Below are 26492 nucleotides of genomic sequence, written 5' to 3' on the forward strand. Positions count from 1 at the left end.
CTCTAGACCGAACCCAGTCTTTGTTAAGGGTAGATCATGCTTATTAAATCTTGTTTTAATCCAGTCAGATGCAGCCAAGTCTACACAGTTGCTCAAGTGTTTATACAGGGCATTTGTGTACACTTCTGCAATCAGACAACAATGACTTCTATGCAGGAGGTATAAAACTTTTCATACCATCAACTTAGTAGGCTGCAGTTTGTTTTGGAAATTTTTTTTAGCTTTTTTTTTTTTTGCTCCTATGGTGGTGACAGATTCAACAGTTACTTTGAATAAGAATAATTTACGGTCAGACCTTACCATGGAGGGCATCACAAAGGGGAGAGTGCAGCCTTGAACCATGTCTCAGTGACTGCATAGACGTCAGCATCTTCCAAGGTGAGGAGTGTTTCCAAGCAGTGCAGTTTCAGTTGAGACTCCTAACATTAAGCAGCAGAATCTCGAGTTAGTCTCAAGTGGATTTTGTTACGTCAGAAATTTTGTTGTTTTGACATTGCCTGAAAAAGGCACTATGGGGGAGGCAAACACCTTTGCCAGTATCCAAAAGCCTAGAGGAGACACGTGCAGATAATCTCTAATAAAGAATAATTTCATAAGGGATTAGTATTAGGCTAACTGCTCTTGTGAGCCATTTTAAGCTTAGCCATTTACCCCATGTGAGAATCAAATCCTGCACTTTGTGTCTGTAAGGTAAATACCTTAACCATTATGTTAACCTCCCTATATACTGGGAGAAAATTATCAAAGGAGCCAAGGTAATAACAGTGAATAACTAGTGGTGGGGGTTGTCTACAGACTGAAATTAGGCCAAACAAAAATCTGGACTGAGTTAGAGACTACCATCCCCATCATGGATTAATAACACAGTACAGTCAAAGGGATAGAGGAGTGCCAAATGAAAGACCAGCTCTGGTTGAGTTGAGTTTTTAAGTAGAGTCCAGAACAGAACAAAATACAAAGCAAGAATCAGTCAGAGGAGGTTACTAAAGACTGTGAATACAGAATAGAAAGGAAACATAAAAAGAACAATGTGAAGATATTTGTATGGCTTACAACAAAGTCCAGAAGGTTTAAGATTTTTGCACAAAAGTGTTTGCATACATATTTTTATACCTCAAGCAAACTTCAGAGCAATTTTCTTCAGGCAGAAGGGAATTAAATAAATTGCTGAAGGTATGATATGAAAAGAGAAACAACTAATTTGAACTGTGTTAACAAGTTGGCATATTGTAAAAATTTCCTAAAGAGCAATTTTTCAAAAATGTTAGGGTGCAAATGACACTAACCAAGGAAACCAGTCTTTTGAGCAGGCATATAGGAGCTAAATTGCCTAGACACAAGGCGTTACTAAGTTTAATGCTCACACAAAATTATGGTATACTCCTTAAGCATCTTTATTTATTCTTACTAATAAGAAACAGTACAAATTTTTAATAGAGAACGTGCTGCACAAGAATACCAAAATAACATTTTTATGATGTCGACAGAAACCATGCTCGAGTTAAAGCATTTTTAATATTTTGAACTGCCCTACAATTTTTTTAATCATCTTATGTATTTTCATTCCAAGAGACTCACTATTTAGATGTTAAGACATAGAAGAACTTCGTTAGCAAGAAATATTAAGTGTACCATCTACATGAAACTCTCCTTTTCAAATAATTATTTACACTGGTCAAGTTGCCATCCTGCACATCATATTTTATTACACATTGGGACATAGCAGAAATTAGAAGTGCAAAAATTTGTTAACTTTCTACGTTCTAGAATTAGTAAGGAAAACACAAAATACCAAAAAGCTTCAGAAGTATATATTTATGTGTTGTGGGTAGTAATTCAGCAGGTTAAAGGAAAATAAGTCAGCCTTGCTGTACAATTTAATTTGAACCATGGTACACGGTGTGCATCTTGAACTGGTCAAGGTCTTCAACACTTTTCCGCATGCTGGCATCATACAGAAGGTAAATGCTTAATCAACCCATATGTGGCAAGATTGATAGCAAACAGGCTAAAAAACAGAACCACACAATGCAAGTTCATGGTTCATGGGTAGGTACTAGGCTATCGGCCCAAGGGCCTATGCAAGCCTAGCCAACAAGGTTCCCTGGCTTACACCACCCAGGAAAGTTATTTTCCTGTGCCACTGACTAGCAGAGACACAGAAGTGATCCCCGGGGTGTATTTCCTATTTCCCATCCACTCCTCAAGATTTTTTCTTGAAGAGTGCTAATGAAGAACTTTGCTTGACATAGATACAGGTGCTTCATCATAAAAAAGTATAAAAAAGTGACCAATGGAGTCTCAAAGAGCTCATTGCGAAATCTTGAAACCTGTCTTTTTTGGCCTTTACTTCTCAGATGTCCAAGCAGACACCCAAGCCCTCTGGCTAACAAAGTTTGCACGACTATAAACTGTGGTTTGTAGTAAAGTAACCCTCTGACACCCAATCCCTCCAGAAAGGGCTATTAGCAAAACTCTTGGTGTACTAATAATGGGCTCAAGCTACATAATGAAACTGCTGTATCACCACTTTTGCTACACAACCCCTCCCCTTATAAAACTATGACAACACATCAATACAAAAAAGAAAATATAGTCCGAGACCAAGGAACTTGGGCTGATATTTGATGTTCAGAAGAGAGGGAATTTAACAATGTATACTGAGAAATCATTTTAATGTAGCACAAGTAATTCGTAAAGAAGCATCATCATCAAGGTCTAAGGATGTAATTATTCCTTATGCTCCACAATGATCAGACAAAGTAAAAGTACAAAACCCCCTTTGGGATTCATCTCACTACACTTATCAAACAATGAGAAAGGCCCCAAAGGTTGCAGGCCAAAAAGATTGCAAGCCTAAAGTCAATGAGCTATCAACAGTGGCTGGAAGCTCTATTCCTTTATTCAGTGCCTTACAGACTTTTGTGTGGGGGGTGGCTTGTTTATCTTACCAATGTCCTGAACTTTCCGTATCACCATAAGTTCAATGGCTCTACCAGTTCTAGATCCAGGGACCTAAATCTTTACCAAAAGTTAAATAAAATATGATGGAAGGACAGATTTGTAACCCAGCAACTCCCTAACCTACAGAGCAAACTTCTCCTGCATGTTTAGCAGTGCTACTTACTACCTTTCTTTAAAGCAACCTAGATGATAGGTTTTCACAAATTTACTCAAGGATTAATGGGTACAGCCCCCCTGAGAAAGGAGGTACAGCCTTAGGGAGGGTACTGGCAACCTGTTAATAATCATAAAACTCAACAGGCTTGGAATATCTCTGAATCTACACACATACACATTTCTTAGGCTAACACTCACCCTTCTTTCTTATGTTTCTCCTTCTCATTTTCTTTGTTTACTGATTTTCCTTCTTCCTCCTCTTCTTCATCAGTTTTTTTCTTCAGTGTTTTCTTGTCCTCCTTCCTCTTTTTATCCTTCGTCAGCGAGTTATCTTTCTGCTTTTCTTTCTTCACTGCATTTTTATTCTCCTTCTCTTTCTTTGGCGCCGTGGTGGACTTCTGTTTACAGTCCGTATCTTTTTCAACCTCATTTTCCTCTTCCTTCTTTGGTTTTGCATTTTTTAATGGTTGGAAAAAAGATCTACAGGTAGGACAAAAACATTTGTCAGTGGCAAAGTTTACTATACAAACCTCATACGGGCATTCTTGGTAAATGCTTTTTCTGTTTCAAAAAGGGAAACAGCCTTAAACACACAAAAAAGCCAACTGTAACACAGTAAAATGGCAGTGTGATACATATACATTTGAGTTCTGCTTATGCAAACTCCATTTTGGGGAAAAAAAAAAAAAAAAAAAAAAGAAACAGGGTAACACCAGGTTTAGTTTGGAGGTGGTGTGCCTGACTATCTGAAGCACCATCGCCTCTACACTAACCAAGGGCAATGACTTCAAACTCCTTCATATCTTAATATCAGTGAACAAGACAACACATTACATCCTTGTCAACTACAGAGCCCAGCCCACAAGACCCACAGAACACAAAACATACTTTAATGAACTAGAGTCCCTCTGCATTAATCCAAACTCCATCTATCCATGGAAATGTAACTATCCATCCACCACCCCTATTTCCCATTTTTGTACATGGGGGGGGGGGGTCAGGCTGTCACTTCAACAGTGAATCATCTACAGCTGAAGTTTACACCGACGGGTGGCTAGCCTTGTCATGGTAGTTCTTCCACACACACATGCACACTCGCACATAAGGCCAATTCAGTGCGTCCAGTCTACCTACTGCAGGTCTTTGGAACGTGGGAGGAAAAGAGAGCATCTGGAGGAAACCAACATGAACACATGAGACATGCAGACTCTGCAAAGAAGGCTGCCATGCTGAGAATTGAACCAGGGAACCTTGTGAGGAAACAATGCTATCTGTTGTGCCAATGTGCCGCCCCGGAAATTTAATTATTCCTCCTTAAACTAGCACAATTGCACCTCTATAAATATATACTCAACAATTCCTCGACTTTACTATTGCAAATTTTCTCTATTTAATAGTACTCTCCCCCACTGTAGACACCAGCATACTTAGCCTTGTCTTCACTAACACAACCCCTGTCTGCACCTCATCCACTGCCTTTGGATCAATGTTCAAGTCAGATCACCATGCTCTTTCATTTACTGTATGATCTCAGTGCAACACAATGACCAACACAATCATATATAGAGGCTTCGTGAATGCCAGTTTCCTTGTGCTTGATGATGATGATTTGAGTTGAGTCACTTTATATACCCATGATCATGATTGTCTTGTGCGTATTTAGTTTTAGCATGGTTAGCAGGATTTCTTGAGTTAGAGAAAGTTGGCAAAGTATGTGTGTGGGTGGGGGGATTTCTAGTGCGTTTTTGCAGAACACAGGGACACCACTGGCATTTTTGTTGGGTCTGTCTAATCTAATAACATTATACAGGGCAATTTCTTCATTTTTTGCTGTTTCCTGGTGAAGCCAGGTTTCTGTGACACTAAGATGTTTGAAACATACAGTGTTACCTATGCATGCACTTCAGGAATTAACTTCATACTTCATACATTGGTATCGTATATATTACATTATATGATATTCTGTATTACATATAAAACCTCAAACCATTTTTCTAGATGATCTAAAATATCCAAGTATAGTCTGGGATTCACCACCACTAGCGACAAGCACAGAGATTCTTGGACTTTCAATACAAATGGTTTGGAACAATTAGAGTACCCACAGTGGGGTAACAACAGTCTTAACCTTACTAATATGGGAGCATCTTGCATATCTTCATCATGTTACTTCGGACCATAAAGCAGTCTATTCGAAATAAAACTGAAACCAGAGATTCATTCCACCCAAGGTACCTTTAGAAATTTAAGAAAAACTACCTTCTCCTAAGTAATACATTGGCAAGCTTCAAATCCCACCAAATCCAGTTAACGCCACTGAACACGCAGAAGTGTACATCACCAGACTACAACATGCAAACAGCTGCACAGATGCAGGTGTACCCCATCGGAACAAGTGCAGGGCAAACCCCAGAAACAAATTCACATGGTGGAACCATCAACAAGCTTAATAAACAGAAGGAAAAGAATTTTGACCTACAGGAAAAAGAGCAATTCCCAGAATGTGCCCTTGTTGCTGAAATAAGCAAATAACTCAAGAGCTTAATAAAATCCACCCAAGTCATTGACCATCACAAGGCATTTTTTAGTTAAGTTTGTAATCTCAAAAGAACAAGGCAGCAATGAGCCAAGCTTACTGTGAATGAGGTTACCTGGGTAACATACCTACTGGCTGATAAATTTACCTCTAACTTTACTGAAACTAGCTCATTTCCAGCTAGTCTTAAAAATGGCCTGCAAGGGCAGTTAGCCCTGTACTTGCCTAAGAACCTATATGAACGGCAGAGTGGGACTATAAACGAGGGGGGGGGTGCCCATAAAGGAGTTGATGGGGTTTTGCTGGGTGGTGCCTGAATATGCGGAGTTGGGATGGGTTTGGGTGGATGTCACCATTACGTTTTATGGTTCTGATGGTATGACAGTATGAGTAGAGGTATTTTCATTTTATTTTATGCGGTTACTATCAAATTTGTAAGTAAATGACTGCTGCTTTTGATAAGTGTACTTTAACAGTACAGTATACAAGTGCTGATATAGATAGATTGACAAGGTTCAGAAGTGTTTTGTGCTTGAAGGACACAACATAAAAAAAACTGTTTTGTTAGAATGGTAAGTGTAATGGATGCTGGTAGGATGTTAAGTGTGTAAACAGGAGAAGAGTTACTAGAATGAGGGAATTATAAGATAAACAGAGGGGTCTGAAAGGACAGATTATGAGAATATAGTTAAGACAGGAAGTAGGGAGAGTTTATTTGGAAAAGTAGAAGCTGAAACATACAATAATAGATTGTGTATGGTCTATAGGCGTTAAAGGGAATTTGGAGGTGTCCAGATGTTTAACAGTATACGTGTGAGGAACACTGATATGAAGGAGGATGAATTTATGTTGTGCTGGGATGCTGGTAAACAGTTTATATAGGTATGGGTAAGTAAGACTAGTACAGCAAAACTATTGATTTAATTGTGTATGGATATAGAGAGACTGAGGATAGAGAGTGTGTAAGAAGCACAGAGATGAATGGGAAGACTAAAAAGATATTACAGAGGAAGAGATGAGAGCTATTCTGATCAGATTATAGTATGTGGGAAAAGATCACAGGGATGAAAGGAAGGGGGTTTTACTCATGAGTGATAGCATTACTGTTGGAAGGGGTGGATATAATGCAAAAAACATGGGAAGGAGAAAAGCAGTTGGGAATTGTGCTAAATTCTAGATGGACACTGGGAAACAGGTGAGTAGAAACGAGGGTGATTTATTTATTTTTCTAAACATTTATTTACCGGGAAAGTCCAACTGGGACACAGCCCATTGTCAGCGGAGGCCAGGGGAGAAATCCTCCAGATGCAGGTCTTTGTTTACATTAGTAAAGTTGTTTCAGGAGTAAAAGGAATGGGTCAACACATGTGAAAGGTATGTGGAAACCATAATGGTAGTGGGGTGGGAATTAGGGGTAGGCTACAGCAGCAAAGCAGAGTGTAACTGACTTTCCACCCTCAGGCTAATTATTACAGAAAGCAATCAGTTTTACAGCTGGTGCTGAACAATTAGCAAGGAGGCACAAAAATAAGTTTTCATTCCTTTACTGAATGCATACAAAGAGAAACTAGGGATACAAAGTAATTGGCATACAAAATGTAAACTAATGATCAAGAGAAAGGACCACTGCCAACTTGGTAAGTAGTCCTTAGACTGCAAGGACTGTTCCCTTGGAGGAGCAACCCAGCCACTTTCCAGCACAAGGCAGGCTTAGCTTTCTAGATCAGGTTAATAAATAGCAAAGCTATACATGTTAAAACTTGTTTAAACTGCACATTGACAAATATCAGTGAAAAACTTAGCAGAGGTCAGGTGAAACAACCTAATGTACAGCAGATGAGGGTGTGACAATGGAAGATGGTTGTAGCAACAACAATCACATCTATATGATACAGTAGGGACTGTACAGTGAAAATGTGTTTTATGCGACTGTAGCACAAGGTGACATAACAATGGGGATGATGGATGTCTGTGTAAGATAAGCATCCTTATGTGAATAATGCAGACAAAATATATCAAGAACTTGACATACAATCGGGTTAGGGTGCATACTGTGAAACAGTGGAAACTGATAAGCCTGAATAGGAGTGTAATCTCAGCAGATGTCTCCAACAAGTGAGGCAAAGGTAAAGGCTCATGGAAAACAATAAAAGAACCAACCATAATCATGGATAATACCAGAATAATACCACAAGTAATCTCATGTCTCTAACATAGGATATGTGATTTAGTCACATAATCTACATAGATCTGGACGAACTCTCACTCCAATGAGCCTTCAGAACACAGAATGGATGCCTTATCCCTCTTTGCCACAGAAAAAGCTATGCAGCAAAGAGCTGAAATCATTCTGCACACAACCAACTGCAACATCATCTATAGTAATATGAAACCATACAACCGTTACTTCTACATTTATTATTTTTGGATGTAGTGCAGTTAGTGATCACAGAACCAGTTATGATTATTTCTTGCAAATATACAGCTCCGTCTTACCTGTGTTTGTTGGTCATACTTCAGTTATCTGACCTGTAATGGTGTGTAAGTCATTCTATATCACTGGCCTTAAAATGTGTGAAGATATTAACTGGAAATAATATCATATACAGTTGGCAAGACATGAAGGGGAGGTTGGATGTTAATGAACACAGCCAGTGAATTCTGTGCTGCTTACATTTCCAACCTTACTTCCAACACTTTGTAGATCTAACCTGACACACCCAATGGATGTAAGGCAGCCTGCAGTGCTGCTGTGTTTTCCTTCTTCCAGCCAGTAATCATTCACAGTTCTAATCCATTAAAAACAAACACTGAGGAAGTGCCTGCACTATGTTTATATCTCCTACATGGATGCAAGTATTTGGGATTCAGCAATTCTAATCAGTTCACAGCTCATTTGCATCTTCACCATGTAACAACCCTGAATCTACACCATATAAAAAAGCAAGTATATAGCTAGGCAAACGGATGGTGAGGAAACTTGTTTATATGGAGAAAACTGAATGTACTTCATTTGTCCAGACTACATCTGCACAGAAGATTACTGAACTTCAGAAGGTATGCTTGCATTTTGTCAGCTACATACTGTATATGCTGGAATGTAATTAAGAAAAATCTGAAGAAAAGACGTTTACACTTATCTATATGCATTAGTGAGAAGTGTACTGATGTCATGGGCATGTTTGTCAAGGCATTTCACAGGTATACATGACTGCCAATACATGAAAATTGAATGCTCTGTTCCTTTGATAACACTTTTAGCATTTCAAAAGAGATTTTGTTAGCAAAATGTGTCATTTGCCTGTTTGTTTTTTTTTTTTTTTTTGGGGGGGGGGGCAAAGCTGAGTTACTGTTATGGCACAAACAATGCTATGTTGCTGTTGTTACTCTCCCTTTTTTTGCATCCAGCCTGTTGCTCATATTTCACATTTTTATACTGTTTTATGTTTCTCCAGTGGGTAATAATAAAAGGCTACCTTTTCTATTTTATCTGTGCACAGTTATTTTGTAGTTAATGTGATGCTTATGTGTATTATCCTTCTGTTGTCTTTTTGGACCCCTAGGGGTATACCACCCAGGCATGTCAATCCTCAGAAACCACCCTTCACTGATGCTGAAAATCAGGTGATAGTGTATGCCTTTAGGCAACATGGTGTCTTCCTGCTTGAAAGGGGACAAGGAGATAAGGCATGCAGAATGCAAATTTGGCACCAGATTATGGATGATGTGAATGCTGTGAGTGGCCACAGCAGGACATGTGAGCAGGTGTGCCATAGGGCCACTGAGATGATCACATCTCTACGGAGAAGAACAGTTTCAGTGGGCTATGACAAGATAATTCCCAAAGAGGGCCTATTACGAAAACACCAGTAACACTAAATGAAGAGCTCCTGGCCCCTATCAGGAATGCAGACAGCTCCCAGGAGAGTGCAGAAAAGTACACTTGTGTACACTTACCATAAATGTAGATGTTTGAGTGTACTCACTGTTGCAGTCATCACACTTGGGTTATCTGCCTGCAGGTAGCCCTCAGTCAGCCCAAATACCAGAGTCTTGGGATTTCTGCATCAGATGCGGTCGCTTCTTCCATGACGTCAGGTCATCAGCGGTATAAAACATGCAGCCGACGCCATTGCATCAGTTTTTCTTGCCCCAGATGTCAGAAGCCCCCAAATTAGGAAGCTATTACATGGTGTGGAACATCTCCAGTAAAAAAGTAAATAAATACTCCTGCCATAAAAGTTGGCCATAAAGAGGATAGGTAGAAAGGATAGAGAAAGCCAGGGGGGCTGGAGGGAGGGAAACCAGGACTGCAGCAGTGAATACACTCGAACATCTACATTTATGGTAAGTGTACACAACTGTACTAGGTTCTTCGTATTTCAATGTTGCAGTCATCACACACAGGTTGATTCCCAAAGTTGAGGAAGGGTGGAGGCAGTCAAGAAGTGTTAGGGCTGGCTAGCAGGCCTTGTAAGACTGCTGTAGCAAATCCAGCCCTGGATTTAGAAAAAAATAGTTAAGTGGTAATGCTTGGTGAAGGTGTGTGCAGAACTCCAGGTTGCCGCTTCCAGGATGTCACTGGTACGGACTCCCCTGAGAAATTCTGTATAGGTAGAAGTAGCTCTAGTGGAATGAGTTCTGATCCCCAGAGGGATAGGTTTTCCATGGTGCTTGTAGCAGAAACAGATGCAGTGTGCTATCCATTTGGAAATGGTTTGCTTTGAAATGGCCTTGCCCTCTGCCCCTGTAGCAAAGCTGACTAGTAGCTGGTCAGATTTTCTGAAGGGCTTAGTCCTGTCAAGGAAGAACCTGAGCTGTCTGTGCACATTACACCAATTCACCAGTCAACTCACTCCAAACGAAAAATACGCCAAAATTCAAGGCAGACAAAAACACTAAAACATGCAGATGGTGAATAAAGATTTTTCCTTTAATAAAAAGTCCTGGTACCTTGGCTGTTCGCCTTCAATGGAACAAATCGCCATGCACAAACCATCTCCTTATATACTCAACAAGCAGCTCATTAATCAATTAATTAAGGTGAAACAAATTCATTTAATGTGCAGCATTTCTGTTTAACTTACATTATTATAATTCAAAATACATCACAATGTTGCATTCTTACGACACATGTACACCAATAAAAAGAATTCAACAAACTTCATACCTTTCACGAATATACACAGAAATATTATTTGGTTATTTAATAAATGATCAAGTTAATCTTCACAATATAACCATGAATGGCATAATACAAGTAGAACCATCATATTGAAATACCACTATCTAAATTCATGCCCCTTGGATATAAAGTGCGAAAATTAACTATCATTCTATATTCTAGTCTATTCAATTCTGTTTTAAAATTCCCTACATCAGAGTGCGGTCTAGCCAACACACTGAAAATAAATCCATTACTATTCCCATTATGCACATTGACAAAATGTGAAGCCACAGGACTGTGTATATTACTCCTCCTGATATCCCCCAAATGTTCTAAGATGCGGATTTTAACTTTCCTCGTAGTTTGACCAATATACCAGAGGGGCTTATCACAATCACACCCTAAATATAGGCCACCCCTTGTGATAAACAATCAAATTTCTCAGAAGCTTGATACTTTTTTCCATTAATTTTCTCTCCATGCAAGTTTCTAGCCCTGTTACAAACAGAGCAAAGTCCACAGCATTGCATACCAACATTCATGGAATCCATAGGATACTCTTAACTTCCTGGTTAACAATTCCTTCAAATTATTATACCTACGATAAGAAAAGGTAATGTGTCTTGGAAACAAATGACCAACAGACATATCATTAGCAACTACATGCCAAAATTGTTTAACAACTTTCTCCACCACCCATGAAAAATCTGAAAGTCTAGATACAAAAAATAACCTATCCATTTCATGTGAAACTGGACAATGTCTGTGGTAACACTCATTTTTTTTGCCTCGCCCACAAAACCTGTTCTTAATTCCAGACAACATTGTCTCAGAGTATCCTCTGGAAGATAGTCTTACATAAACTTCATTAAGGACTTCATCCCATAATTTTGAATCAGAAGTGTTCCTGAGAATTCTCTTGAATTCCCCCTCTGGCAATGCCCTAATCAAATGTGGAGGATGCATGCTGCTAGCATGCAGAAAATTATACACAGAGGTAGGCTTCCTGTAAGGTCTGTGTTGCACCCTATTATCTTCTCCAATATAAAATTCCACATCCAAAAAAGATATTTCCTCATTAGAACATTCGCAAACAAAACTTAACCCATGTGCGTTTTTGTTAATATCCTGTAAAAATTCCCTAAACAAAAAAGGACTTCCCTTACAAACAAAAATAAGATTGTCAATGTATCGTTTATAAAAAACAACATTATTAATGAAAAATGCATTCTGAAGCATGAATTCCTTCTCAAATTCACCCATGTATATCACTGCGTAAGTGGGGGGCAAAAGCCGCCCCCCATCACTGTTCCTTTATTTTGAAGATAAAAATCCTTTTCCACACAAAATAATCATGTGTGAGACGATATTCTAACAGGGACAATAAAAAGGTGGTACGAGGGCCCTCGCCCATCATCTTTTTCATAGCCTCCAAACCCAAACGCTTATCAATATTGGTGTATAAAGACAAAACATCTACTGTGGCCCAATAAAATTCAGTGTCCCACATAATACCACGCAGTGCATTACAAACATCCTCAGTGTTTTTCACATGAGAAGGTACCTTAAGCAAATAACTTTTAAAATGAAATCCAAAAATGCATTCACTTTTTCAATACAAGAACCTACCCCCTGAGATGATGGGTCTCCCTGGCGAGTTTAACCATACTCTTATAGGAATTGCATATATGTGGGGATGCCTTGGTTCCTTGACTAAAAGTTTAACGTCACTACTCACAAAAAACCCAAGCCTCTCCCCCTTCTCTAATAATTCACCAAGTTCATTATTATACAGTTTCAGTGGGTTATGGTTTAATTTCTTAGAACCATTTTCTCTTAACAATTCAACGATGTTATCATATTTTACAATGTCTATATCCACCCACTTCCCTCCTTTATCCGCTGGTCTCACAGCCACTCTGTCTAACCCAATTCTAAATTCCTTTAAGGCAATCCATTCACTTTTTGAAAGATTAAATGCCCCATCATTTCTACAAAAAGCACTATACTCTCTTTCAATGCTTCCACATACCACATGTTCAAACACATTGATGGCTGTGGAGCGTCTCGGAGGCATAAAGGTGCTGTCAGTGGGAAAATAAGGTACATCAATACGTGCATAACCCGCCCCAAACATTCCCTCACCTGGGATATTCCCATCATCATTTACATTTTCGTTTTCATTTTCACAAACCATATCTGCGTGTTTTAGTGTTCCTGTCTGCCTTGAATTTTGGCGTATTTTTCGTCTGACTGCACATCCAAAGAGTGCATGATCCTTTCCCCTTTATTCTGAGGATTACGGAAAAAGATCGGCAAATGAATGGCTTGGTTTAAAACCACACTGGCTACCACCTTGGGCATAAAAGAAGAGATAGTCCTGAGGGAAACCCTGTCAGCATGGAAAATAATGAAGGGCTCCACTGCCATTAGTGCCGGTAACACAGACACTCTTATTGCTGAAGTAACAGCTAGAAGTAAGGCTGTTTTCCAAGAGAGGAATTTTAACACTGCTGAAACAGCAGGTTCAAAAGGGGGGGGAAGTGTGAGCTTCTCCAGTACAAAGTTGAGTCCCAGGCCAGGGTGGGAGCTCTCCTAGAGGGCCTTAAACTGTTAACTCCTCATAGGAACTGTTTGATGAGAGGGTGAGAAGAGAGAGATGGCTCAGTATTATAATGAGCTGAGATGGCAGAGGCATGAATCTTAATGGATGAGAAGGATAGGCCTCTGTGGAGCAGCCCTGCTAGGTAATCAAGGATTTGAGGTAATGTGGGCACAGATGTGTCCTTTCCTTGAGACAGACTCCAAGAACAATATTTTTTTTTCCACTTTTCAGCATAGGATTTCCTAGTACTAAGCCTTTTGGCCTCAAGGATGACTTTCAGCACCTGTTTACGGAGGTATGCTGGTGGTGTATTCAGGGGATAAGCCAGGCTGCAAGGTTTAGGGTTTACAGCTCTGGATGCAAAATCTGTCCCTCCTGCTGAGACAGCAGGGAAGGTGTCTGATGAAGCTGCCAGAGTGGCACTGCTGTCAGACTGCATAGGAGTGGGTACCAGTGCTGGTGTGGCCAGTATGGTGAAATAAGGATTGCCCTTGGGATGTCCTGTTTGATCTTGAGTAGTACTTTTGAGAGGAGAGGCAGAGGAGGAAAGGCATACATAGAGAGGTTTCCCATGTAAAGGATAGGGCGTCCACCTTCCAGGTTCTGCTGCGAGGGTTCCTGGTGCAAAATTTGCTCAAGTGGTGGTTTTGGGGGGAGGCAAAAAGGTCCACCTCCAGTGTTTCCCACCTTTGGGTTAGAAATTTGAATGAGTTGGGTTCGAGTTTCCACTCGTGAGGGTCCAGTAGATTTCTGCTTAAGTCATCTGCCAGTGAATGTTGCTTGCCTGGCAGAATTGAGCTTGTAGGTGCACTTGTTTGCTCAAGGCGGTGTTCCACAGAGCCATGGCTAACCTGCAGATTGGGTAAGGAGTTCCGCCCTGCTTGTTTATGTACCACATAACTGTGGTGTTGTCTGTCTTTATCAGGAGCTGTCCAGGAAGGATAAGGCATATGAAGGCTGTCAGAGCATTCTGTACAGCTAGCATCTCTTTTTGATTGATATGCAAGGGAATTTGTTCTGGGTTCCATTTGCCTGCCATATAAGCCCCCCATGCATAGTCTGATGAGTCTGTTGTCAGGGTTTGGGCAGCAAGGGGTTGAGTGAAAGGAAGTCCCTTGTTGTGGTTGCATGCTTCTGCCCACCAAAGAACTCTGTCCTTAGATAAGGTATGATAGGAATCATTGTTTCCAGGTCCTGAGAATGTTGACACCAGAGACTTTTTAAAGTACCACTGAAGCTTCCTCATATGCAGTCTTGCATATGGAATTAGAATGCACGAGGCCATGAACTCTAGTGCTTGCAGTATTTTCCTTGCAGATAGCTGGGTTTTGGTGGCCATTAGTTTGAAATAGTTTGTTAAATGGACCTGCTTTTCTGGACTGAGGAATGCCATCTGGGAAGCTGTGTTCAAGCTTGCTCCCGGGAATACAATTTGTTGGCTGGGCACCAGTTGTGATTTCTTTTTATTGATGGTATATCCCTGTGAAGTTAGAAGTCTTTTTACAAATTGCAGGTGCTCAGATAGCAACTCCTGACTTCTCTGCCTGAATCAGGCAATCGTCCAAGTATGGGTAGATTTGAATATTTCTCTGCCTGCAGTATGCAATTGCTGGAGCCAGGCATTTTGTGAATACTTTGGGCACAGTAGATAAGCCAAAGGGAAGTGCAGAGAACTGATGGTACAAAGAGCCTGTCCTGAAACGTAGATATTTCCTGCAAGACTCCCTTATGGGGATGTGCAGATAAGCTTCTTTTAAGTCTAGGGTGACTAACCAGGCATCCTTGGCTAGCATAGGAAGAAGCTGCTGCAGTGTAAGCATTCTGAATTTTGGGACCACCAAAAAGGTGTTGAGAACTAATAGATCCAGGACAGGGCGCCAAGAGCCCTCTTTTCTGGGCACCAGGAACGGTCTGGAGTAGAAACCCTGTCCCCTTTGTTCTACTGAAACAGGTTGAATAGCCCTGATATGGAGAAGGGAAAGTACTTGCTTTTGAGCCTCTGCACACTGGTTTGGAGGAAGATCTGGCAACCCGCTTGGGGTTGGCAGTGAGTGGAAGTAGAATCCATATCCCGGGGATACAATGTTTAGAACCCATCAGTCCTGAGTAATGGACATCCAGTTTTTTGCATGAAGGGCAAGTTTTCCTCCTAGAGGCGCAAGTACTTGGGCATGGCTGGGAAGGTTAATTGGAAAGTCATTGTGAGCCTTTTCTATACGGGGGTGGCTTACCACTCCCTGGTTTTGAGGTGGAAACACTCAATTATATAGATCTCTGCATACCCTGAGACTGTAGTCTTGGTAGTCTGTTTCCTGTGGGTTTGGACTGAGAAGGCTTAAGAGGGACTGGAAAGGACCAGTTGTATGAAGGCCAATGCCTACTGAATCTAGGTGGCTGCACCTGTAAGAAATCTTTGACAGTTTGCATAGATTTAGCTTTTTCTTCCATCTTTTTAAGAACTTCCTCTGCTTTTGTGCCAAACAAACGCTCCTGATTTAAAGGAGCATTTAGTAATTTTGCTTTGACATGGTCTGACAAGACTTGTTTCTTTAGCCAAGCATACCTTCTCAGTACAGACCCAGTGACAGCAGCCCTGCAAGATGCTTCTAAGGCATTAAAAATCCACACTGCAAAGTATGTTTACTAACTTGGTTTGCAGAATGCAATAACTCTTGTAAATATTTTCTGCACAATCTGGAAGTAACACAATTTTGTGTTTAAATAGTTACATAATATGTTGCTGGTACTTCAACATGTGAAACTGGCAATTCAAAGCCCGGATGGCAAGAGTTGCAGAGGTATATACCTTCTTAACCCATCTGTCTAAAGCTCTAGAATCCCTCTCTGAAGGGGTAGGGTTTTTGGCTGTAGTAGCCTTAATGCCTTTAGGTCCTTGAGAAATGGTCTCTGGATCCGTAGTAGGACTCTTCAAGAGAAATTTGTGAGAGTCAGGTACTCTGTAGTACCGGTCAGGTTTTCTAGGAGCTGGTGGTAAAGTGTCAGGAGTTAAGACTTGACACTATGAAGACATCTACAATATCCAGGACAGGGGGTATAGCTAGAGGCCTGTGCGGAGGCAAATCTAAAAATTCCCAGTTTCTTTTTGGACCGAGGGTAGTCCTGGCTTTCCCAGAAGAAATGCTCTCTTAAGGTATGCAAGATTTCACCAAAAGAAAAATCCTCTGGAGGAGAGGGAATGGATTCCTCTGCATCTGAATCCTCATAGGTAGATAAGGTAAGTCCTGGTAATCAGAAGGGTCAGAGTCATCAGACTCCTGGTCTATTGAATCAGAAGGAAATTAAATTCTTTGTCTTTTGGCAGGGGAAGGCTGGCTTCCCCTAATTAGAGTAATAAGGTCTACAGCCATTCTAAGCATTTGTTTTTGTGGCATGGAAGATTGAGCATGCGCTTTGGACGTTGGTTTTCTACGTGTAGTGCGAACTGTGGACCGGAGAAACTCAGTAGTTTTAGTAGGAAATGAAGTTGTCAACTTGATATGAAAATTGGTAGGTCAGAATACACCCTCAGAAGCCGGTGCCTGCACAGCGGCTCTGGAACCATCCAAGGTAGAGTCATCCGCAGGTTCCATAGTCAAAGAAGCATCTCGCGCCATGCCAGACTCCGAATAGGTCTCAGCAGAGGCCTGCGAATCTGTAGAAGCAGGCATCAGGGGTTGCAAAGACACCTCACTGAGTAACGGTGGACTGGCGACTAGCTTAATGGAAGCATTGTTGGCAGTTTTTGACCTATGCGGTCTGCCTCTGTCTTTGTGCTTTTTTGGAAGCTTGGTAGTCGGATGGCTTACCAAAGCCATTTCGGAATACAAAGAATGAGAGCGAAAGTATTTTGCTACAAAAATAGCCTGACGACGAATGGTTCGGGGGTTAAACAAGGCACAAACCGACAGCTAGGGATGTCGTGGTCTGGGCCTAAACAGGTGAAGCAGTAAGAATGAAAATCTCTGAGGTATTTGCTTTCCACAGGCAAGACAATTATTAATTTTTTTTCTGATATCGGTTAGAGCAAGAAAAGAGAATCCCCAATGTGGCACTTGGCTTTAGTAGACTTCAGGTCTGAAACTAGGAAAAACGAAAATTTCAGGCAGCGGCCGACCGGCACTTGCAAACTGCTTCTGCTTCGGGCTCCTTCTCAGCAAGAAAGACTAATGTAATGGCATTGACTGCATGTTTTATACCCCTGACAACCTGACGTCATGGAAGAAGCGACAGCATCTGACGCAGAAATCCCAAGACTCTGGTATTCAGGCCGAATGAGGGGTACCTGCAGGCAGATAACCAAAGTGTGACAGTGAAACACGAAGAACATCAGCATGTACTGGACTTCGGTGCAACAGTGTCTGGGACTGCGACCATGTCCCATGAGGAGTTTCCAGGTAAGCTTTATCTCAACAGTTAAATACTGTTGTACAGTAAAACAACTGATTCAATACATTGCTTCTGTGTCACACGAGGTTTTTTTGGGGTGGGACGACAACTGAAGATTGGTATAGTTAACACATTTCAATTGATTAACTTAAGTTGGAGATGTCAGTCAAGTTCCTGCTGAAAGTACAGTTAATGGACATATAAAAGGGGTAAAATCCTTGTTTGCTTCTTTTCATTACAGGCAGAAGTGTGGGACCTCTGCCACCTGATGTCAGTATATCAGCAGACTCTGATGATGGCCAAACCGTGGCACAGTTGGATGGTGCAGAGGTTGAATGTTGACATACAGCCATCCCCGGCAATTACAGGGGACACAACCAGTAGGCCTATGCCCACCCATTCCAGTCAGCCCACATATACTGGACAGGTGGAGGGTGAGAATCGATCAGGAAGTGTGGTTACTGCGGCTTCAGTGTCCGTTGACTCTGGCCACAGCCAAAGTGTGGGCGAAATGCCACACAGGAGGGTTGTAAGGTTATTAGAGGTTGCTCAGAGGAGGTCTAATGTCCCTCCTCCACCTGATCCAGGTGTCTCTTCCATGTCACTCAATGTATGTTAAAGGCCATGATGAAGGCACAGGCACATTCCCATAGGTGCTCCAGACAAATGCTCAGGGCTGTAGATGTGGCACAGGCTGACAAGAATGACTGCCTCCAGTAAGTTGGCGATTCAATGGATTGGATGAATGACACACTGAAACGAGGGTTGTCTGTCATGGAACTTCTACTGGGAGGTGGATGGCATCCTCATGGGCATAGGTCAACCACATCATCTGCTGTTAGCTAATGTGGTCATGCCTGATCACGCTCCCATAGTGGCAGTACTTCCACTGCTCCATCAGTGATTGAGCTGTCCACGCCCAGATGTGAGTGGCCATGAGGTCATGGTCCTGGCCATCCCTGTGAAGTGAGTTCGTCCAGCAGAAATTAGTAACATTTAGGTAGCAGCAGCACATCTGACCATGGGCATCTATGTGCATGTGCCAGTGCAACTCCTTTCAGAGCCAGTTCTAGAGGTCTGGGACGACAGTAATGAACTGCCACCTCTAGCATACACGGCTCACACTTGTCTGACATGCCAAGTAGTAGAGCTAGCACAGAGCTTGGCTGTGTTCATGCAGACACTCTCACCATTTTCACCTGGGGAACCCCTGAACACACACACACACACACACACACACACAAACACACACACACAAACACACACACACAAACACACACACACAAACACACACACAAACACACACACACACACACAAACACACACACACAAACACACACCAGTTACATGGTTCACCCATGCAGCTTAAAAATCACCGTCTCACTGGTCATTTGTTGGTTTATCCAAATGTCTGCCTGCTTCTCCTTCTTACTTGCACACATTCAACAACTTCGTGTGTCAGTCTAGGCTTCCTGCACGCCACCACCAAAAAAACAAAGACACTGGCAACCTTAAAACACTGGACTCCACCCAGTTTGGGTCCGTGAAGGGGCGATCTTGTCTCTTGAACCTGACTGACTTCTTCGAATCAGTCTCCACAGCTGTGGACGAGGGTAAGGCAGTCCACACAGCCTATCTGGACCTCGCCATGGCCTTTGACACCATCCCCCACTCTGAAATCATAGATAAACTTACTAACTGGGCATTAATCCCTATGTCACTCCATGGGTTGCCAACTGGCTTACTGACAGAACCCACACTGTAAAAAAGTAGCCGACTCCAAATCCAGCTCCAGACAAGCGACAAGTGGAGTACCTCAGGTTCAGTCCTGGGACCTCTCTTGTTTGGCATCTACTTCTCTGAAGTACAGGCCAACACTAAGGGACTCTGGCTAACAAAGAGCCATGGGCTCAAGCTTAATGCCAAGAAATGTATAGTTATCCCCTTTGGGGAAAAAACATGTACCCGTGAATTACCACATAGGTGGCAGTACACTAAACACCAAAAGTGTGATAAGAGACTTAGGGACACAGGTGGACAGTGGTCTCACCTTCAATAACCACATTGCCACAAAAGTCAGGAAATCCTATGTGGCACACCTCATCACGAAGGGCTTTTCATCCAGAAAAAAAGGAGGTTATTGTCCCACTGTACTTATCCCTCATTAGACCCATTATAGAATACGCCGCCTCATTTGATATGTACCTCTCAAGACATCTGCAACAACTGGAAAGGCCGCAGAAATACCTCACTAAAAGAATCACAGGCCTAAAGCAGATGCCCTATGCCGACCGCCTTAAATAACTCCAGCTATACTCCGTCGCATATCGTCTACTCCGAGGCGATCTTTGCTTAACATACAAGGCCATGTCAAACCCAGAGCGGTTTGACATGCTACACAAAGAAATCCCAATCCCTCAGAACAACAGGCTCCAGTGATCTAAACCTTGTCATCACAATAAATAAAACATGCTGGAGGGATAGGTTCCTGACCCAGAGACTCCCCAGACTCTGGAACAGACTGCCCATATATGTCAAGCAGAGTGCCTCTTTGGCCCTCTTCAAAGGGAATCTTGATGATTGGATGGGAGAAAGGAAATTCACCCCGGGGATCCTGTCAATCGCCCTGCTAGACAGGGGTCCAGGGAAGTAAATAGTGTGGGAAGAAATAGCCAGGGAATTGTTATGGCTAGGCTTGTATAGGCCCTAGGGCCGATAGCCTAGTACCAACCTATGAATACCCTTATGCATGTAATAACTGTGCCGCAACCCCATTTTCTATCTTCTGGATTCAGGGATGCATAAGCTTTCTTTCTGATGCTCAGGGTGCATAGCTGACTTACTGCTTGTACATTTGACTTATATTGGCCTTAGAAAGTTAGACAGTTGATAGCATCAAAATTTCCCAACTTTTTTTGTGAATGATCTTGTGAGGCTTGTGAAGTCATCACTACTTTCTAAATGTTCTCTCTAAAGATTTTCTAGTACAAATGTATGGTGCTAAACTAAGGGCATGCAGTGATCATCAGCACTTTGGTGGTGGGATCTGTGCTCCTTCCCCTTGCACTGAAATTGTTATCTATGGATGATGTTGTGAAGCATGGCACATACTATGAATATTTCAGTACATGTCCATGGATTGTACTGCAGGGCTCCCTCAGATGTATCTAGTCACTGGAACTGTGGCTTCAGCAGCCCAGACACACACTCTATGATATTTCTGTTTGAGCATGTGCCTCATTATGGAGTTCTTCAGCAGTGCATTTCTGACAGATGTCATCAGCTATGGTTCCAGTGCATAACCTGCATCCCCCAGTAAATGCCCCTATGGGATACCCCCCCTAGCAAACATCTGAAACGGTTGGAAGGTGTGCCAGATATGCGGGTTGTGGTAACTGCCAGGGTTGCCAGCACACACATTCAAGATAATTCCCTTGTCATTACACACAACTTGGAAGTTAACAGAGTGGAAGCCCTTTCTGTTTATGTAGAGCCTACCCTGTTCTCCAGGTGGTGCCTTAATTTGTGTGCATGTGTGCAATCTATGGCACCTAGTAATTCATGGTAGTGTGCTACAGGGTAGAACTCCTGCATATTTCTAGCCCTCTCCTCAGGAGTACAGGAAAAATATATGTGATCACTGGTATGCAGGAGCATAGCATTCAGGAATTGATGGAGGATCCTGGATGCTGATGCCTTTGACACCCCCAACATGTCACCTTTCAGAGACCAAGTGCTACACATACCCATGTCTCCACTGGCATGGATTCCCCTTGGTTGGCCCTGGCTGTGAGTGGAGGACGACAGAAGTTGCAGAGTTCCTGAAGTGTCTCTATTCACCCATACTTCCACATCATGTAGGTTGTGAAAAGTTAAATGGGGCCTGAAACCTCCTCTTCTTGGCCTAGGTCTATTGGCAGCAGCAGCATAGACTTCAGCCTGCTACACATACAAATGAATTAAAACAGCAGCAGCCCCTAACATTATTTCCGTGTAAACTCCTTTCCATGGCTGCATTTCAAAAGGTTTTAAAATTCGCAGGGAAAACCAGCACCGAATCTACATGGTTGCTTTATAGCTTGCTGAATAGCTCCACCATGATGGATTGGTTGATTAGCATGCAATTCAGCTGCTTATGCTGCAATTAGCATGGTACAGTGTTTACCTTGTTTGCATGGTGGTGTGTGCCTCTGCACAGTACTTACCAAATCTATAACTGTGTAGTACCGTGTGCGCATTGCAGTGTGCCGTGCACACAGTAGAAATAGACCATGTAGGGTTTATTGAATTTGGCTGATGGTCTTTACAAATCCTGATTATCCAGGAAAACAGACCTTTACTCCTGGTAGTTTACTGCCTATCAGGTGGTCAGTCAGTATATCTCATGTCCTCAACTGAGAATTTTATGAAGTAAAAAAAAAAATAAAAAAAATAATAGCAGAAAAGCAATAAGCATACAGACTGACGTATTGTGAGAAGTGCACAGAATTCTAACAGAAGTCTTCCGAAATGCCCATTTCCTTTGCAGACTGTAGTACATGTGGTTGGAATCAATAATGGGTTGCTTTAGGGTCTCAATTACCAGGCCAACCAAGAAAATTCTGAAAAAAGTGTAAACAAGTGATGCTTTTTGTTCAGCTACAAGGCTGCCTTGCAGTACATAGTCACCAATAATAATAATAATAATACACCTATTTCTGTCTGGTAGGGTGTAGGAAAGAATAGATTTTCTACTGTGGCCATGTCTCACTTCACATATAAATTTTTATTTTTTTTTTTTTTTTAATTAGGAGTTCTTTGATCATCCAAACATTTCTTGTGAACGTATTTATTGTTGTCCCCACCTTTTTTCAGCTCAGTAACTATGGAGTGGGTGTTCAAAAACCCTTAAACTACACTGTTCCAGGTTTTGGAGTTAAAGCAGTACATTACATTTGATAAAGGCATTTCAACTGTCTCCTTTTGTCAAGTACCAGATAAGCTCTCAGATTTTTGAGTGGTGAAGTAATGTGTTCATGTGTGAAATGCATTACAATTTTAACAATCACAATGCAGAATGCTCTCTAACACACATTAAAGTATGTTGGCTTAGTCTGCATTGTGGTTATATGCACACATGCATACATGTACACACACACACACACACACACACACACACACACACACACACACACACACACACACACACACACACACACACACACACACACTTCTGAACATTGTAGTGATTCACTTTTGCTTGTGTACAAACAAGCTCAACCAACATACTGCATTAGTACAGTGCATAAAATTTGTATTGTCAATGTTCCACTTAATGTAACATATTACAATCGAACACTATTACATCACTTCAGAATGCAGACAGCTCATCTAGTGCAGAGAACAGAGGCAGCTACTTACGCCCTTATCAAATCTAATCCATACATCAATCCACAATCCCTTTTCCCCCCATTTTTGCACATGTGGCCATGGTGTCGCTTCAACAGTGACAATCGTCTAGAGCCAAAGTTTACCCCCTTTAACTACTGCTGAAGTTAAGAGCCGATAGTGCAAGAATTTAAGTCCCACCCTTGGTAGTGGTTGTTCGGATCATGTTTAAGAACACGGTAACACTACTAATATGGCAGAAAGAATGAATAGATGGAGATGAGAAGGCTGCTTTTCCTTGTGATTTCATTCTGAAATCTGTTGAGGGCTTAAAGACATTTGGGACAAGATAGAGAAATGTAGGAGATGAGTAAATGTTACTAAGACTGGGGATGTACCAATGGATGAGACTCTGTAGGATATATAAGTGATGAGGAGATCTAGCAAGGAACAACTGACAGACACCTTTTTAGGTCTGGTGAGCTCAGGGATTATCTAGTCAAAGTCCAGGATATTTGGGGCTTCTACGGTGTCACGTCTGTGCAATCTAACTAGGATAACAGAAGCTATCTGCAATTACAAGCTTTCCTTATGTGACAATGCATTTAGCAGATAGGTGTAGGAATCTTTAAAAGTTGTGCGTCTAGGGGAATGTAGCTTAATTTTTTTGAGAGTCATCCTGACATATCTGTGAAGGTGAGTTGGGCTGGTAACCTAAGGGTTAGACAGGGTTTGTAGGAGAATAGTGTTCAACCACCTATCCTTTTGCTTGACTTTTGTAATGGTATCCTAAGAAGAAGTGCTATACATCACAAGTAGACCACAAATGTTATCTCAGCCATAAATGTGCGATGCCAGCAAAGACAAGGGAGGAACATACAGCCACAAATCTAACAGATCTAGTTTGTTTGGACAGTTTCCACATATTCAAAAGGCACACTTGCACTAAAACTTTTACATAACTGATCTAGATGACATAACCAAGGCATGGCTTTATGTTACCATACCACAAGAAAAGATGGAAAAGAGGGATCACGAACATGTGAAGGATGAGATACAGACTTAGGTTTACTCACTGTGATACTTCACTGCTCTTCTAATGACTCGAGTGTGTCATGTAGCCAGACAGTAATGCACATAATCTTGTATGTTGAAAGAATATTATTAGGCATGAAGTACAGGGTTACTAAGGTTTATGGGTGCAGATAGATGCCTTGAAAAACTGTAGTTTTGTAGTAGTGAGAAAATCAGTACGTTGGTATAATCGTAATGAGATTGTGTTGTAAAGAATTTGAGAAAATGACTGTAAAACACATGCTGTTTAAAGAATTTTTGATGAGACTAGTCAATAATAGAGTAAGCTTTTCAGGAGTTGTTCAGGTAGAACACCTTAAAATAGACAATGTGGGAAAATTTGCATACAACTGCATATGTACATTTATACATAGCTGATGTGGCTGTGGATGATTGCCCCACCAAATTTTAAGTGCGTTTCCAAGTACCACTGCTTTTATATTTTTCCTTTCTCTGATACTGTTCAGACCTGAAAATTAGATTGCCAACCTGTCACACGTCTACCAACAGAAAACAAGCATACTGTCTAGCTGCAGCATTCTGTTATAAAATTAAAACAGCAGTGCAAAACTTCTTCTAGACAAAAAAATAAGAACACTTGTTAAAACAGGGAAGCCCACTGAGCACACAACCCCTATTCAGAGGTGGCCCAGAACAACTTCTCATTAAGTGACTTTCTCAGTGTTACACAGCAGGCAAATAGAGTGTATGGGAATCAAACTCAAGACTGCCACTGGGTACAGATTTAGCACCATTGTCAAACCTCTGTACCAAGCTGCTAGACACGCTTTTCATTAAAAAGGACATATGGGAACACAAGCATCAACTCTCCATGTGTATTACTGATTTCCACAGTTTAAAACTTTTAAATCTGCAATGCCTTCTAGTCACTAGATGATGCTAGAGAGTCGCACAAACAGCAGCATTCGTCACTGCACAGCTCACTGTGCGCCCATACAACCAAAAGAGTTCAGACAAGGTACTAAACTGTTACAGCAGATAAATTGTGGCAGAATTTTAAACATTTTTTTTTTGATGAAGCATTACCTATGTAAACAATAAGTTAATATTACTGTTATGTAATACGGGATGCCTAAACAGCTACAAAGTATGTACTATCGATTTGGTTGGGGGGAGATTAGTTTTCATTGGCCAGGTAACTATTTCAGCACATATCACTGTGTGTTTAATTTAATACAGAAATGACCAAACAAAGCCAAAACGAGAATAGAGAAAGGAGATTTTGCCAAGGGATGACTGCAAAAAGGGGTACAGAAAACAGGCAAGAGGGAGCTGGAATATACTGGAAGAAACTGGCAAAGGAACCAAGGTATTGGGGGCAGATGATTAGAGAGGAATAGGTAACAGTAGGAGGCAGCCAAGAAGATGTTTGGACAGGGAGATTAAGAGACTCTCTCTCTCTCTCTCTCTCAAGGTAAACTTTGCGACCATTCAGGCATAAAACTAGGATTAGTTCTCAAAGAAAACATGTCCTTGTGGAAAATGAGGTAGGGCTGACTCACCATAAGCACTTGTAACTCAGATAACTCTCCTAGCTGAGCTAAGAGCAATGAGTAAGCAAGTTTTCCATCCTAAGAACCTCAATTCAGTCTGATGAGCGGTTTCAAATGGGGGTAAAAAAGAGTAAGCCGTACAAGCACAAAGGAAAATCCCAAGAAGGATTCACCAATTTCTTACGTGGACAGACATCCCCTTTGTTATTTATGTTATATCTAGAGCCAGTGGCAAAGAAAATGAGGGACTCAAATTTAAAGATAGAATTTGCATGGTAATCAAGAAAAGTTGGCTTTATTTGCACAGGATATTATTTTGTCATGATAAAACCAGAAACAGGCATCTCAGTGATCCGGAATCGAAGTTTAAGTCTTTTTTGGAGTATAAAATTAATGCAGACAAAAAAGGCTACAGCTGTAAACTATGTACCCACACATGAATTGGTTCAGCAATATACATATTTATGGGGACATGATAAATGAAGTATTTAGGAGTATGGGTTAAAAACAGATTATGTTATGGCAGTTAAGGATATTTGTGGAGAGACTACACAAAAGATAATACAAAAGTTGATAAACTGGAATCTCTTCTTTACAAATTTGGATAGCAAGATACAAGCAATGAAAATATTTTTGGTCCCTTCAGAGGAGACATTGTGGACAGTAATTGATAGAGATTTGAAGAGGGCAAGAGTCAAGTGAGATAAGTTAATCCTTCCAATA

General features: G+C 41.3%; 1 protein-coding gene across 1 annotated transcript in view; it reads right to left on the minus strand.

Annotated features, from left to right (window-relative positions):
• The window catches only part of LIG1 (DNA ligase 1), a gene marked incomplete in the record, with an annotated part of 1422011 nt that overhangs the window by 1298693 nt on the left and 96826 nt on the right, over positions 1-26492 (minus strand). The window contains 1 exon segment of the mRNA XM_044078332.1: positions 3319-3600. Coding sequence (XP_043934267.1) covers positions 3319-3600 — 282 coding nt within the window.

This window comes from Protopterus annectens, chromosome 1.part1 (genome assembly GCF_019279795.1).
Source record: "Protopterus annectens isolate FY-2018-M chromosome 1.part1, PAN1.0, whole genome shotgun sequence".
In the NCBI taxonomy this organism is placed as follows: domain Eukaryota; kingdom Metazoa; phylum Chordata; order Ceratodontiformes; family Protopteridae; genus Protopterus; species Protopterus annectens.